The 16865-nt window shown below is 38.2% G+C and overlaps 2 protein-coding genes across 10 annotated transcripts in view; both read left to right on the forward strand.

Annotated features, from left to right (window-relative positions):
* Window positions 1-10080, forward strand: part of LOC137252433 (transcription factor Adf-1-like) — a 66344-nt gene extending 56264 nt beyond the window's left edge. For 4 of the 9 annotated variants that reach the window (XM_067788105.1, XM_067788106.1, XM_067788109.1 and 1 more), the window contains 2 exons: window positions 6372-6731; window positions 9009-10080. In XM_067788105.1, coding sequence (XP_067644206.1) covers window positions 6464-6731; window positions 9009-9955 — 1215 coding nt within the window. In that variant the 5' untranslated portion in view covers window positions 6372-6463 and the 3' untranslated portion in view covers window positions 9956-10080. Of the gene's footprint in view, window positions 1-2174; window positions 2477-3720; window positions 3869-6371; window positions 6732-9008 lie in introns of those variants that run through there. The other 5 variants (XM_067788101.1, XM_067788103.1, XM_067788102.1 and 2 more) reach the window with 5 other exon arrangements.
* stwl (stonewall) overlaps window positions 1-16865 on the forward strand; it is a 146552-nt gene that overhangs the window by 32264 nt on the left and 97423 nt on the right. The window lies entirely within an intron of this gene.

Genomic DNA, 16865 nt, shown 5'->3' on the forward strand with positions numbered 1-16865 from the left:
GACGACCACGTGAATCTACTGTGAACTTTTTGTCAAGATCACTTGAGTTTTTGGATGCCCATTGATCACACACACAAACACACATTCATTTTTTATAATAGGGGAAAGAATTGTTCTTTCATTATTTGCAAAAGATACATAATTTTTGTACCACCGGGCCACATACACATACCCACATACACATGTGGGCGTGCCACCGCCCAATTTTCCAAAATTCTATAGATATAGCAAGAAAAATACCGAATGAATACGTGAACCTACCCTGAAAATTTCATGAAGATCGGTGGAGACCACTTTGGACGCCTATCAAGCACACATTTATTTTTATTTATAAGATAGATTAAGGCGCCGATATCCGTTGTCAATCGATATGGTTAAGTAAAAATATGGTTATGACTAAGGTATTATGACCAAAGAGGATCAGTTATTATAAGAGACGTTAGTCGGTACTCACGGCCATTTGCTCGATGTTTTCTAAGAGGTAGTCGCTGGCTTTTTTTTTGGGCGAGATGTACATAAAATGTCTTCTATACATTTTCGTGGGGTATTTGTGTTTATTTTTCCGACTGTATTTAATTAATTAATTCTCATTCCAAAAATCACAGTTGCACAAGGTGCCTACACCGCATGGATAAATGCGAGACAATTCAAAAATGTCCCTCTTAGAAAATATTCGGCATCAATTTTTTGATTTCCAGCGAGTTACTCGCCACTCGTAGCAGACTGGTGGCTCTTATTATATTGTAACGAATTTAGTGCAATTTCGCTTATTTGCAACCTTTTGCAAATGTTCGAATCACTAAACTGATGAATAAATAACTCCAATATTCATTAATGCAAAATGGTCTTTATTAGACTACTTTCACAATAGCACTTCTACTTCTCAACAGATAGCGTGCTTAAATCAAACTGATTTCCATGCCTCAGCTGTCGCTCTTTTATACTCTTCTATTTCCTCGCTCGCATACTTCTAGGCGTTTCTAGAATTTACTACAAGCTTTAAAATTACTAGCTATAACTACAGATAGATGCACGTTTATAGCTTCTCATATGCGCGTGTATATGTGAGTTATACTTGCACAAATGATTGCCTACTTTGTGAGCATCTCAGATAAGATATATGCATGTGTTTGTGCGTTTCTCTCCGCTGCGTGTACGTACATATGTGTAGACATAATGTTTGGTTTGTTTATGTAGATACAAGTGACTGCTTAGTATCGGCTTAGAGATGATAGTATCCCTTAGTGTCGCTAATATTTGTCACAATATTTATCCTCTTTGTTATGACTATGTCAACTTTGCCAGGTTCTTAGAACTTAGCAACGAATACGACACTCTTGTGAATTTTCGAAATATATAAGCGGGAAATATTTTGGTGGGAATATAAATTGCAATATGTATACATATTTTAGTGATCAAGGAAATGCAATAAAAATTGAATACAAAGTAAACCGTTATGCTTAGTCAGCGATAAGCGAGCAAAGTAAATGTATACCATGACGTTTGTACGTCCAATGAACGCGCGCTCGTCTATGTGTTAGAGTGGAGCGTAACTTTTTTTTATTTTTTTGCGGGTTGGGATAAAAAAATTCTAATGCAGCAAAAATGTTTCCGAGTACTTATGACATAAATACTAAACAACACGCCGTAGCACAGAGGTTCGTGTCTCTGCTGTTAAGCACAACTCGTTTTGTAGCGTTTTATTTAACCACTGCCTTCTTCAATAATTCCCGCTAGATGAGTCTCTTTGCGCGTCTATCCTAGAGAGTTACAAACATACAAGTGATGCTAATATAAGCGTGTTAAAAACAATCATCAGGGACTGCTTTCGCATAACTTCAGGGTGACATTCCATATTCCTAAAATTTTTAAGAGCCTTCTGTTATTCCTGCGTCTAGATCCCGCTGCTGAGTGTGGTTTCTTCGAAGTTACTGATTTTTTGTCACTCTTCTGGACCGCTTAGCATTTTTGCTGTAACATTATCGACAATGATTTGGTCGACACTTTCCTCGAGCATTTGTCCGTTCTGGCTTGTATTTCCGTTGCTCATTTTCCCACCGTTCTTTCCACAACCTAAACGTTTCTTCGCTGCTCTCTTTGCTACCGACGCTGCTCTCATGCACTCACTTTTGTTCCCCATAACCTACACCTTTCCAGCGCTAATAGGTTCACGGACTTCTCGCAAACGTCAAGCTGTGTAGTTGATTTTTTATCTGTGCTCTTGTCTTTTCAATAAATATAGTGTTTAATATTGCTAAATATAGTTTTATTGTTCACATAGTTGGTGAAGTGCAACAATTGTGTATGCTGAATTAAGCAATATTTAATTTCAATTGCTTTTCCTTAAATTTTTAATATCAAAATATAAAATTTTCATCAGTTTGCATATGCACATATGTATGTATGTACATATTACTAGCAGTTGAATTGCCGAGTGTTTTTGCATTGTGTTGTTGCTGTTGATATCAGTTTTAAGGTGTATTTCTTGTTTTTATTTTTGATTCTTTGCGTGCACAGTCTTTCCTCAGTGTCAGCTGTTTGTGTGGTTTGTTCAGTGTTATAACAGTGCATCAGAAACTGCTCATACATATCCCTTTCTAACAGCTACTTTCAAACTGTTGAATTTTTTTCTGTATAACCCGTTGTGCTATCGTTAAATTATTTTATTAATTCTCGGTTCTCTGTAGCATATATAAATATATATATATATATTTCTTCTTCACCCTCTGTAAGTTTATTAATGTCATGTCTATATCCAAACTGTTTAGTAAAAAGTGAATCGCATCCCTTCGCGGCATGCTGGCTTTGCGATTGGCTTGCCCATATGAAGTGCGCCGGTTTTTCAGCAAAAGTGGTTGACGCACTTAATGATAACGATAAGGGAGTGCGTTGGGCTTGCTTGGAAGAAATCTTTTCTAATACCCCTTCACAAAAACGGCAGTAGGTCATGTGTAGAAAATTATCGAGGAATTGCAAAATTATCTACCATCCCAAAGGTATTTGAAGCCATTGTTACCAATCACCTAACATTTTCCATTTCTACATTGATTGCAGACTCCCATCATGGATTCTGTAAAGGCAAATCTAGCCTTAACAACCTACTTGTATTCACAACTCATGTTTCTAATGGGTTTAGAGATAATCTTCACACCGATGTTATTTACACTGATTTCAGTAAAGTATTTGATAAAGTTTCCCCCACTCCTTGCTTATCCACAAGCTGGATATTTTTGTTGTTGTTGTAGCGATAAGGACACTCCCCGAAGGCCTTGGGGAGTGTTATCCATATTGATGGTCCTTCGCCGGATGCAGATCCGGTACGTTCCGGTACCAAGCCCGAATATCTCGGGAACGATTTGTTATGACCACATGCGACATTCTAGGTCATCCCGCCTTGAATCTATTTGGTATTTTAATCGCCTCTTATGACAGGCATACCTACCGCGGTTATATTCTCACCCCATAATCCGATGGGGTCCACAAGCTGGATCGACTTGGCTTCCAACATGGTCTCACCCAGTGGATATCTTCGTATCTCTGCGGTAGAACGCAACAAATAATTTTTAAAACTACTCTTCCAAATGCCATTAATGTTCCCTCTGGCGTCCCACAGGGTAATCATCTCGGTCTAAATCTGTTCTTTCTATTTATTAATGATATCTGTATCACAATAAAATATTCCATAATTTTAATGTATGCTGATGATGATAAACTTTTTAGGTCCTATGCGTCTATTGAAGAAAGTCCCTTGATTCAAGCGGATTTAAACTGCTTAGTTGCTTAGTGCAACGCTAATTCAATGCTGCTGAACCTCAATAAATGTAAATTCATGTGCCTCTCTCGGAGATCTTTGCCAGCAGCCTCTTACGTAATTAATAATTTTTGTCTTGTATCAGTAAATTATTTTGTTGGCTTGGGAGTCACGATGGATGCCAAACTTAGTTTCAACCTTCATATTATGACTAATGTCAATAAGGCTAGAGGTGTTCTATCATTCGTGAAGCGATGTTCTGAAGAATTTAGTGACCTTTATGTAACCAAAGCCCTTTTTACCACATTAGTTAGACCGATACGGATCAATAGTCTGGAATCCGCGATATTTAGTTCATGCAGATTGATTTGAGTCAATACAGACCAATTTTTACATTTCTCTTTAAGAAATTCTCATTCGGACTCTGCGTATAATCTTCCACCTTATACTAGTCGGTTAAAGCTTATCAATCTTCCAACTCTCGCAAGTCGTAGAGAAATGCTAGGCGTATTATTTATGGCTAAACTACTCAGTGGACTGATTTCTAGCCCTTTTTGAACGAAGTAAACTTCAATGTTCCATCACGAGCGTCAAGACAATCCAAACCTATTCTTTTGGGGCAGTGCAGGACTAATTTCGAATTAAATGAACCTTTTCAGCGTTTGTGCCATGATTTTAACTCTCATTCCAATTCATTTGATATAACGGATTCACTTTACTATAAAAAAATATTTATAAGCTAAAAGTGCTCACTTATTTCACAATGTAATATATGTATAATTTCCAACTCTTATGTATAATACTCCGCTGATGATTTTAATTTTGTAGCTGAGCAGTCTTAGATCTCGAAACTTCCACCTATCAAGAACTCGGCAAAAACAAAATCCGTGCGTCATGCGGATGCGCGCCTCGTGTCGGTTGGGCGGGCTTTGGAGGGTATTAATCCGCTAATCACTAGTACATCTACTCCTGATTCAGTGCGATATCCTTCGCATACTCTCAGAGTTGATATTTCTAACAGCTGTACGTTAGATACTTACAACGATTCACCTTACGTAGTGTGTCTTCCCACAGTTCGGAGCCGTATATTAACGCGGATAGGGTTGTGTCCATCAGCAACGTCCTTTTGCTTTCTGCTTCTGCTTAACAACGATAAATGTTTAGACGCCTTCTCAGTCGCATGTAGAATTTGCGCCCAATATATTAGTCGGGAGCCTAACCTTACTCTTATATAGTTGACTACCTTCTTCGATCTTATCTTTCCGAAGAAGATTTGAAAGCTAACTTCTACCGGTATTTGTTTTCTTGCTAGGTGTATCAACTCTGTTTTTTCTGATGCCAGCAATAGTCCACGAGAGTCTAGCCCCTCCTTTGTGCGTATCATGAATAGATTGAGCTTTATCGTGGTTCTTCTGTATTACGGGCTGTAAAAACTGCAGCAATGTCATCTGCGTATACAACTAAGAATGAATCATCAGGCATTTAAAAATTAAAAACTTCATCGCTACTGGCGTTTCACCGGTGAGGACCAAAAATTAAGCCCTGTGCTACTCCGCATGTAACTTTCAGGGTCGCTGCCCCTCTGAGGTTTGTTATTTAACGATACCATCACTAAGATAGGCTCCAGCGGGTTAGGAGGCTTACAATATACCCACGGCAAGTATGCCTGTCCTCAGAGGCATCTAAAATACCCAAAATGTTGGTAGCGTAACCCTATCAAGGAGATGTCAGCGCAATTTATAGCATTTATTGTCAAACTCACTCACCTCATGAAACTAGGGCGAGGAGAGCGGGATCGCCTTGAAAGTGGAGCTTATACCTTAAATGTGCTTGTTACCGGAGTACAATATTCTTCGGCGGTTCCTCTAATTTAAAGACTGCCCAGCCGTCTACAGCGATATCAACTCTGCAGCCTCAGGGCAGAGTGAGTTTTTCCTAGATATCTGCATTCGATCGAAGGCGGGAACTGTAGTTTCTTTCTGCTTGAGTTTCAAATAGAAATTCATCAAATTTCTAATCAAATAATGCAAAAGGATCAAAAACGGTTCACCTAGTATGTAATCGTCTCTCCCAAGATGCTGGAGCAACGGCAGCTACTAGGACAAAATTGAGAAATCCATTGAAATCCCATCCCAAGCTTGCAATTTTTAAAATATTTCGCTCTACTTCAATATCTTTAGTCAAATCTTATATAATATTTCTAATTGCTGTTTTTATGTACAGGTCCCTTTTTCGCTCTTATTTTGAATCCAACTGTATAAATAAAGTTTTGGTTGCAAAGATGGGGATTCGTGCTATTAGCGAGCTTTTTTGGTCGTAGTGCTTTTGTTTAGCTATATTTTATTAAAATAATTTATTAAAAATAAACGATTGTGAGCACACAATGAAATATATTTGTACTATGGGACTATTGTGAATATTTGATTAGAACTAACACTACATTACCGGCAGTTGCTAACATTCGCCAGATGGCAGTGTAAGCACCATTGCTTTTATTGATAGATGATTGATTGATAGAACAGCTGATTCTTGTTGATATTTGATATGAGACTTTCATATTTGTTGCGCAATATGCGCACGGGTTCGGCTCGTACTACATAAATGCAAATTTCTTCTCCAGAAGGCGGAATAATCTAAGCAAAGTGTGTAACCAGCGTTATCAATTTCAAAACTTCCCATTTCAAGAAAGTCCAATTACATCATCTTGGAACAATGCCACCAAAACGCGATCAGCGCTCTAGCAGCGTCAACAATGCTTCACCCATGAACAACAACAATAAAATTACAAAAAGGCGCCAAACCGCAATATTTGGTGAAGATGTTGACTGCCGACCTTCTGAGCAACGTCTGGAAAATGCAAAATTATGTGAATTAGTTAAAGCGGCACCATGTATTTACGACAACAATCATATTAATTATGGAAACAAAGAGGCAGTGGAAGCGGCTTGGAAAATGATTGCTGAAAGGTGTGGACATCCAGGTATGTAGTTAAGTTAGGTTATCTTGTATTTATGTTATCGCTTCATATGCGAAGTGTTTTGCTATACAGGAGCATCGACTGGTTGGGGTCATGAATTTGGTTAGCTCTTCTATTTATTAAGGTCCTATACTTTAACGGTGAAACTGGCTACCAGTATAAAGCTACGAATAAGGTACAAATCGACCCAAGTAGTTTTCTCCTGTTTTAAGAAGCGACTAAAATACCCAAATGATTCAAGGGTTTGTCAGCGCAATTTATAGCTTATCCAAACCAACTGTAAACCCCATCTACGCGTACCGAATCCTTTAGTAACCGAGGCCATGGTGACCCCCAATTTCATGGAACTTGGGGGATGGATGACCTAGAAGGTTCAATGTGGTCATGTTAAATCGTTGCCGAGATGGTCGGGCTTGTACCTTAATGGTGCTTGTTACCGAAACGTAACGGATCTATATCTGACATAGGACCATCAACATAAATAACACTCCCCAAACTTTCGCGGAATGTCTTTATCGCTGCAAAAACCACAACAAGAGTAGTTTCCTCCGCAGGGTGTAATACGCCTCATTCTCGCAAATGCTGGACAACTGAGCATAAAGTAACTGGCTGATTCAACCTCGTCGTCCTCCATACAGCTAACACAGATTGGGGCTGCCCAGTATATAAAAGCATACTGCATGTGCTACTATTGGGCAATGCAGTGTTAAAACTCGAATAACCATGGATATATGAGCTTTTGTAAACCCTATTAGCACTGCCAAACGCTTGGAGTCAAGAGAACAGAAATACGTAGACATATGGCAAGCAGTGGGTCAGCCCAGCGCTTTCTTCGCTGACTCGAGACCTACCAATGGCCTCCACTGGCAGGCAATTTCAATCACTCTGGCCAAGAGGTCAGCTGACAGCTGCCACGGATATATAATTATTATCAAAATGTAGCTAGATGCCACCGCAAATGTGGTAAGGCAATCGCTCACAGTCCTCGACCTCACGATGGCAGAGCTTAACGCTTTTATAGCCGCCTGACTGTCTGAGTAAATATTAAATTACTTTGGAGGATAACATCCCATCTACCACATCTTTTATGGCGGCGACCTCCGCCTGAAAGATTCTCCAGTGGTCGGGTAGCCGAAGTTTCTGGCTGACGCTGACCTCATGGCAGAATGCTACACACCATACACGTGAGAACTTTTACTCGCCTACGGCATGACTTTGGGAACATAGCCCATCCTTAGACAGTTGGCGTAACTGAGAGCCAGCACGCTTCCAGAAACCCCGAAAAACCACCGAGGTAGCGCAGGAATTATTCCAACACCTTCCCGGAGATTTGTTGGGCTTAAAAGAGTAATGGCTCTAATAAGTTTAAGGCTTTCGCCAAGGGGGATGAATAGCATTCCCCTTGGGCTGGCAATCGTCGACAGTTTAGGAGATTTCTGCACTCCTGGGACTTCCGAAAAATGAGTGTTCATTAGAAAACCAAAGGATTCTTCCCCGCTCATCGAACAGCTTACATTCACATCCCTTAGGTACCCCAATGGTGCAAGATCCTCCGAGAGCATCTTCCTGAGCCTGGCGGTCACCTTTCCACATTTTCGCAGAAGCTTACCTGGGAGTCCCGTTAGGTTTTCTTAAGATAAAAGCGTTTTCTCCAGACCCTTTCAACATAAACTTCAAATTCAGCAGCCGTTCTGGTAACTTTTTGTTTCGCATGGGTACCGATCCAGTCTAATATGCCCTCTTAATGGCTATTAGAATCTAGTTTAGAGAGTCGACTGATATAAGTTGAGATTACTGAAAGTGACTTCATGATAATGGATTACATAGACTTGGCAAAATTCTATGAACTAGCTTAATTGCTGCCTCAAGATCTGGCAACTCTGCCGGCCCATCCAGCAGCTCGCACTTCCTACATTTCCTGTTGCCCCCAAGGCCTAACTTATAAGCAAGTGATGTCAGAAGGCAGTGTCAAGTTTCGGGGTAGTTTACCGGCCTTTCAAGGCGAAGGTGCCCGGCTCAAATGACAGGGCAACTGTCACCACAATATTTCAGACTTTTCTTCAAGGGTTAGCATTTGCAAAGTCTTTTCGCAAGACTTCCAAGTAAACTTCGACCAAGAAAAATTTCTCTGCCTTGCAGATGCTGTTCGGAGTCGGCATAAAACCTGTAGGCCCCCCAAAGCTTAGCCTTCATCTTCTCGGAGATATATCGCGCAAAATTATTTTACTTTGTCCTTGATGTTACTGATATTTCAAATTTATTTTTTCTTCTTCATTCTAGAACTGTTCTGTAAAAAACGTTTTCGCAATTTGCGCCTTGCATATGGAATCTCTATTAACGCTTACAAAACCGATAAGGGTGCCAATATTGTCAAGCCCTACTATTTACATAAGCAATTGGACTTTTTAAAACCCTTTTTAACTTCGACCCGTGGACGAAAGGGAGCAAACCCACAGAGGGAAACAATTATAGAAATATTAACCGACGATTCGAATGACTCTATGCCAGTGCTTGAAAACCAAACTCGATTAGAAGAAGACCCAAGCCCAATAGAAATAGAAGAGCATAATAACGAAGTTGATAAGTATTCTGAAGTTGGATCAGAAACACCAACAGAAGCCAATACAAGTGGACTCAAACGTAGAGCAAGCCTCTTAAGCGAGAACCTTATTGCAAAACGCAGTTTAATTTCGTCATCACCAACGCCAGAGGATACAACTGAGCTAGAATCTAATAACGACGCCAAAGATAACATCATCATTTTGGAGGATAAAAAGTTTCTTAACTGTATATTATATGTCATGCAAGATATGAATAAACGTCAAAAGCATATTTTTAAAGCTAATATTTGGAAGAACGTACACATCGTTATGGACTCAGATGCCGATTACTCCACTAATCAAAACAACAACATGTCTACCGACACTGATAGGACGTACGATAGCAAACATCACAGTGACACTCAAACTTTTATGCAGCAAATGAAGTTAGGTATTGCCAGACTAAATGAAAGTGAATTGCGTGAAATGAAACGACTCATGCGTCAACGTGAACGCGAAATTGAACTTCGTGACGATGTGATGGTTCAAATACCTGTCAATAGCGGCAATTACCTCATATGTGATAATAATGTTACGAATACATCAGAACGTTCACCAACATTTCTGGGTGCGCCATGCAATTCAAAGCAAGAGCCTACATCGACAGAACAAGATATGATTAATTAGAGGTGCTATTTACTAGGAGAAAATGCATCAATGAAAAACAAGAAGCTGATTGATGAGGCCCCACTTGTATTTAGTATTTGATAGTCTTCTAATAAATCTTTTGTATTATTTCTCTTCTCTATGTATTAATTCTCTTGAATCATTCATTAAATGGCGCTTAACTACCTAGGCAAGTGTTGTCGTTTATAAACAACCCCGAGGCAACCGAACTAGCGCAGAACTATGGTAATAAGAGACGGTACTAGTGCTAATTCTATTTAGACCTTATGAACGCGTTCCTAAGTGATTCAGCTGTATGTGGTTCTTCAATAGTCGGTGCTATTTTATTTATTTATTTAAATACATATGTATACTAGGAGACCCGGCAGACGTTGTCCTGCCCTAAATTTGGCCGATCTGCACACATTTTAATAAGCTTTTTCCGTCTGACTCTGCCCTCCCCCCTCTTCACTTTTTCCTAATCCTTTTATTCACTCCTCCCTCCGTCTTTATCGCTTCATCTATCTCCATCTTCGTCTCATTCTAACTCTTTCTCAATCTCCTTCTCTCTTTTCTCTCCTCTCATTTTCTTCTCATTCTTCTGCATCCCTTATTGCCTGTCCCAGAAGGTGGTATGTATTTTATTCCAGTCCCAGTCCCAGTCCCACTCCGAGTCTCAGTCCCAGTACGGTTCTGGATAATATATTACTCTGTACTAAAGCACTCATCAACAGCTTTCATTTAATATCCATATTGTATAAACACTGTCTAGGCATTCACTGGCCCACGTTTTGGCCTATATCTCGAGACCCTAGTCACACAGGGGTATGGAAATTACCCTCTATTAAAGCACTCATCAACAGCTTTCAGTTGATATCCATATTCTATAAACACACTCTAGGGGTGCCCGGGTCCACGTTTTAGCCTATATCTCGAGACCCTAGTCACCCAGGGGTATGGAAATTACCCTCTACTAAAGCACTCATCAACAGCTTTCATTTGATATCCATATTTTATAAACACACTCTAGGGGTACCCGGGTCCACGTTTTGGCCTATATCTCGGCACCCTAGTCACCCAGGGGTATGAAAATTACCCTCTACTAAAGCACTCATCAACAGCTTTCATTTGATATCCATATTCTATAAACACACTCTAGGGGTGCCCGGGTCCACGTTTTAGCCTATATCTCGAGACCCTAGTCACCCAGGGGTATGAAAATTACCCTATAATAAAGCACTCATCAACAGCTTTCATTTGATATTCATATTCTATAAACACACTCTAGGGGTACCCGGGTCCACGTTTTGGTCTATATCTCGAGACCCTAGTCACCTATCCTATATTTCAAGTTAGATCAAACTATACACGTGGTGCAAAATAAATTGAAAATCGGTTCAGTAGTTTAGGAGTCCATTGGCCTCAATTGTGTGACACGTGTTTTTTATATATTAAGATATGTATATGCAGCTTAGACCAAAGCTCTTTTTGTATCAGTATGGCCACCAGCAGTCATTATACCTGTAGTACGAAACTGTCGCCTTAAATGGCTGCCTCCTATTTTTCTTGCAGGAAGACTACGCTGGAAGGTATTTTACCACATATGGAGGTCCATTGTTCCAAGCCATTCATCAGGGCAGTTATAATGAGAGACGTATGAAGCGTGCTTTTGTGATTTTTTCCAAGGCAAAAATCTTTCAATTTCCAATGCCTGTTAACAATGATGTGCCTTGCACTCTGTTTTTGCCCCTTGAACTAAGCTAGAGAAGTCAGAACTTACGTCGCGTATGATGTCACTTTCATCCGCATGTCCCACAGATTCCATGTTTTTGAAATTAATTGAAACATCACCATTTAGTTCCGCAGTTAAATTTGTCTTCTCGAGTAATAGCTTCTCCGCAGCCTCGTTTGGTTTCGCAAAGCTTGGAGAGGTCATTTTTAATCCCTACACAGCTGATTATGTACGTAACGTTATTTGGAAAACCCGTATTAGCTTTGCAGGTAACTGAAATTTATACATAGCAGCGTAAGGCGTGTATTTTCAAGAATTTTGGGTATCCTGGTCCCTAGTCGGTTTACCAGGCCGATAGCTACTCTGATGTTTCAGCAACACGGCCTGTAGTCCGTAGATTTCACTTTATTGTGTTTTAGTCAAGACATAGCTATTCTTCTGTTTGGGATACCAGGTTCGTCATCTACTTCCCACCGCTGACAACATCGGATGATACAGAAAAAAAGAAAAAGATTTACTGACCTCCATTAGTTGGCGATGACGAGTGCCGAAAAAGATTTAATGATGAGCAGTACGACCTTAATGCCGACATCAACGTTGTCCAGCGGACTAAAACATTGTGTCTACGTTGGCAATGCCAAGGTTTGCTAATGAAAAACTATGTTTCGGCCCAGAATGCTTATCGGAGCCAAACAATAAAAGCAGAGGAAGATGCCAGGCCCCATTCCGCTGGAAACACCAGTCCCCAAATTGTAAGCAGCGCTAACGCTAAAACTCATCGCCAAATATTTGAAAAACAAAATTAACTTGTTATTCAAAAGTGCTGACAATAGTAATTTTTAGCTTACAGTGGATCATTTTGCTCCAAAGGGTTAGAACTGTCTCTTTATTGCCTCCGAATCGGTTTCACATCTATATTCTCCTCACGCTCATTCAATACCAACCTAAGTGCAATACTAAACATTGGCCCCTATTATGAGACAAATTCGATCTTCGACTGTGGTCGAAAGAGCTGATCGAACGAATTTTCACTCGGTATTATGACACTCATTCGATCAAGACTAGTGTCATTGTTCGATAAATCGATAAATTGAACCGTTCAGAAAAGTACATTCCCACCATCTGTCAAATAAAATGAAAGCAAAATTATTTATTATGAAGAAAAAAGCTTAAGGACTGCAACTAGCCAGAAGTATAAAACGCTGAAATGAATTTCAACGCGTAGTTGTAGCTTTCTAAACATTATAACTTTCTAAACATGTTGTTACATGTGTTAAAAACTAAACTTCATAATGACCATAAAAGCGTTCATGGCCTTGCTATCCAGTAAAAATGAATGGCTGCAACAATGCACAAGAGCCAAGTCTATTCCAACCTTTTTGGAATTGGCAACAATTCTCAGATTTTGCTCTAGGGATTGTCTCAACTGAGCATCCGGCACGAGAATACACTTGGAATTTTTTCCACTTGATCCTTTCTACAAGTTCCTTTTGTTATAAACGGATTTTGTCAAATTTTTGAACCCAGTCTTTCAAGCAGTTGTTTTGTATTCACGACCTTGAATCTATATGACTCAATTATTCTCATCTAACTTTGTAATTATGTTGCTTTGAACTTTATAATTTTAATATGTTTTACAATATTTAAATTTTCAATATTGATTTTTCTATTTCCAAAATTTTAATTATTATTAAATTTTGCATCACGAAAATATAACATTTTCTTTTAAATAATTTTTGTGTAGATATTAATTTTATTAAAAATAAAGCATCCTACAATATATACGATTAATACAAATAGTTTAAAATTACTATTAGGTAGCAAAAAAGTAGAAAATAAACACAAAAAACTTACGTTTGAAACAATTTTCTTCTAATTCGATACAGCGTCGACAACAAATTTCTATTCGCTTCAAAATTAGATACACAACGAAAATTGCGACAGAGATTAGATGTCATAATACCAATTTCAAATTCGATTTTCGATGTTCGATACCCAGCGAAGATCGAAGATCGAAAAATTCTCATAATAGGGGCCATTATTATATAAATTTTTTATTTCCAATTGTTTTTGTTTTTATCGGCCTATTGATAAATCATTCAAGGTTCGAATCGAGCTCAAGGCCAGAACAATAATTTTTTTCAAATGATAATTATTGTTATTTTTTAATTTTTCTAAATTTGAAAAATTGTATTTTGTTTTTGGAATAGTAAGTAGAAAATTTTTCAGACAACCTGCCATAGCTGCGCAGATAGATCCATTTCGAAGGGTGCTAAGCCTTCATCATCAGTACGCTTTAGGAATGCTGCGCTAACCATTTAGCTATACAGCGGTGGTTTGTTTGACTGGCAAATTTGCTACTTCTATTCCTTTTTACCAACTATATTTATCAATAGGCCGATAAAAACAAAAACAATTGTTAATAAACCATGAGCACTTGGGAATGTCAAACAAAGTAATTGACAATAAACAAAAAATCCAGCATTATCAGTGATTTGCACCAGATGGCGCAACACTGAATAAATATAGTTGGTAAAAAGGAATAGAAGTAGCAAATTTGCCAGTCAAACAAACCACCGCTGTATAGCTAAATGGTTAGCGCAGCATTCCTAAAGCGTACTGATGATGAAGGCTTAGCACCCTTCGAAATGGATCTATCTGCGCAGCTATGGCAGGTTGTCTGAAAAATTTTCTACTTACTATTCCAAAAACAAAATACAATTTTTCAAATTTAGAAAAATTAAAAAATAACAATAATTATCATTTGAAAAAAATTATTGTTCTGGCCTTGAGCTCGATTCGAACCTTGAATAATTTTTTATTTCTATTTTTGTTGTATTTTAAGGAAATATATGCTTGGTTACAAAATTTACACAAATGTAAGTAAATTATTTTTTCACTGCTAATTCACAATAGAGCATCAGCTGTTTCGAAGTGAACTTTTGTTAGCCCGAAATTGCCAATAGGCGGAAAAAGTTCACCCGAACAAAAGAAGTGAAGGCGAACACTTTTCCGCGTGAACTTCGCGATAAGGGTGAATTTAATCGATTATTGGTGCCATATCGTAACGCTAAGGTCGTAACGCCAACCATTTGGTTTTTCGCCATATTCATAACCTAAAAATATTTGAGTTGGTGAATTTAATAACTTTTTGTAGATTTTATTCATTGTTTTGGATACGTTATGACTAGACTTATTTTTTGTAGAATATGTTTGCAATTTTTTGCGTTTTCTTCATTTTTATGAAATTTTCACGATTTTTAGGTTAAGGCACCATTAATCGATAACAATGTATCGTATAGGGTTACGTTAGGGATACGACTACAGCGATACGACAAACGGCACCAATGACAAATCCTCAAGAACGCAGGTAACTTCGCTTTGTTTGTGTATGCAACAAACGTAAAAGTTAGGCTGTTATCGCTAATTGTTGCATACTTTTCTGCGCACTTGATTTTGTTTTACAGATTTTTGGCGATGGAACAGAGCAGAGATCTGCAAGGAGTAGTTGTAAACTGAACGCGACATAGGCAAAGTCGCAATAAAATATGATTTTAAGTTAGTTAACACTCGAATAGAAGAACTTAACTGTTCAAAGTTGACTTCGAAAAAACCTTGTAATGTTGATGCATTAAAAGAAATTGATAGGATGAGAAATGTTACAAATACCTAAGTAAATATTACATAACTAATTTAAACAATATTTTACCCTACTAAAAATTAAAAAAAATTCATATTTAAATTAAATTTAAGAAAAACGCTTTTCTAAGAGCAAGCTTCTATTACTTGTTAATAAAACGAACTAAAAGGTAAAAAATAAAATTAAAGAAAAAACTATTTTTTAATAAGCTTTTATTATTAATTAGTAAAATTAACTGAAAAGTAAAAAATAAATTGACTGTAAAGAAACATAACACTTTATAAGTTCATTGTAACCTTTAACGATTATTAGGCTTTTTGGTCTGCGACAAAAAATTCCATATTGTACATAATTATACATATATTTTTAACATTAAAACTTTACAACTAAATTATTAAATCTTAAAGTTTTTTTAACCAATAATAAAGGCTTATTTTAAAAAAAAGTTTTTTTTTCTTTAATTTTATTAAATGTTGCATGCTTTTCTGCGCACTTGAAATTGGTTTAGATTTTTGGGATGGAGTTTCAGCGTTGCTGATGGTTGGAGTTTGGCGGCAGGAGGAAAAAGATCCAAGTTCCTTAGTATTACCAACTGGCGTCAATTAGGAAAGAGCGATTTGTTCAACGGTTAAGCGCCAATTCCTTGCATAGGCGGAGTTCGAATGACCAAGAAGACTCGAAGTGGTCAAATTGTTTCTAAAATAGTCGTAGCCTGAAGATGTTAGTTGCCGGGCGTACTATTGATAACACTCTTCTTGGGGTCTTTGGGGAGTGTCTTTATCTTTACTTAATTGACGCTAAACCTTTTACACCATTTTTGTTACTACTACACCGCGACGATAAATAGACGATATTCTATTATACAAAGAAGCCCTTAATACATATTTTAAAATCGATCTTTTTCGCGGCAGAGTACACTCAATTGGGAGAAAAATAAGCTGAGCACTAACGCATGCACCAGCTGCTTTAGATATAACAGTTTTAAAGTTGGCCTAAACAGAGTAACGTTGAAATGTAGTATAGAGTTTTGGTAATGGTTTAAGATGTTGCTGTCTTGGAACATGTTTTTGCGCACCTGGACTTTATCGGACTATGTATCTCTTATCCTTAGCTTAGCGAGGCTAAAAGCATCTTGGTCTAATGGAAGTGCAAGTCTAAAACGAGATGAGTTTGTTTAATGCGTATGAACTGGTGGTTCTCGCCGTTTTGCGGCTCACCCTTCTCAGCTCGAAATTGTGCCAAAGTAACGCAGGTCTCACGAGGCAAGTTACGTTCTTTGTTCGCAATAGATGATGATTCGGCTCAAATAGCTTAATAGACTTGGTGAAAGCATCAAATGGCTCGGCAGCGAGCTGGTGCATTGCAACTTTTTTTTCCTTGTAACGATGAATACACGTGGAGTGTGAACACACGTTGATGTTGATGGTCCATTCTGAAAATTAGCATCATTGCGGTACTAGCTCGCCTATTTCGGGAATGGATCTCATCGCTCCATTCATAAATATGTCTCTTATGCTACTGAGAGGAAGCTCTCCCTTATTCGTAGGACATTGGGCTGA

The sequence above is a fragment of the Eurosta solidaginis genome, chromosome 5 (assembly GCF_040869045.1).
Source record: "Eurosta solidaginis isolate ZX-2024a chromosome 5, ASM4086904v1, whole genome shotgun sequence".
Classification (NCBI taxonomy): Eukaryota; Metazoa; Arthropoda; class Insecta; order Diptera; family Tephritidae; genus Eurosta; species Eurosta solidaginis.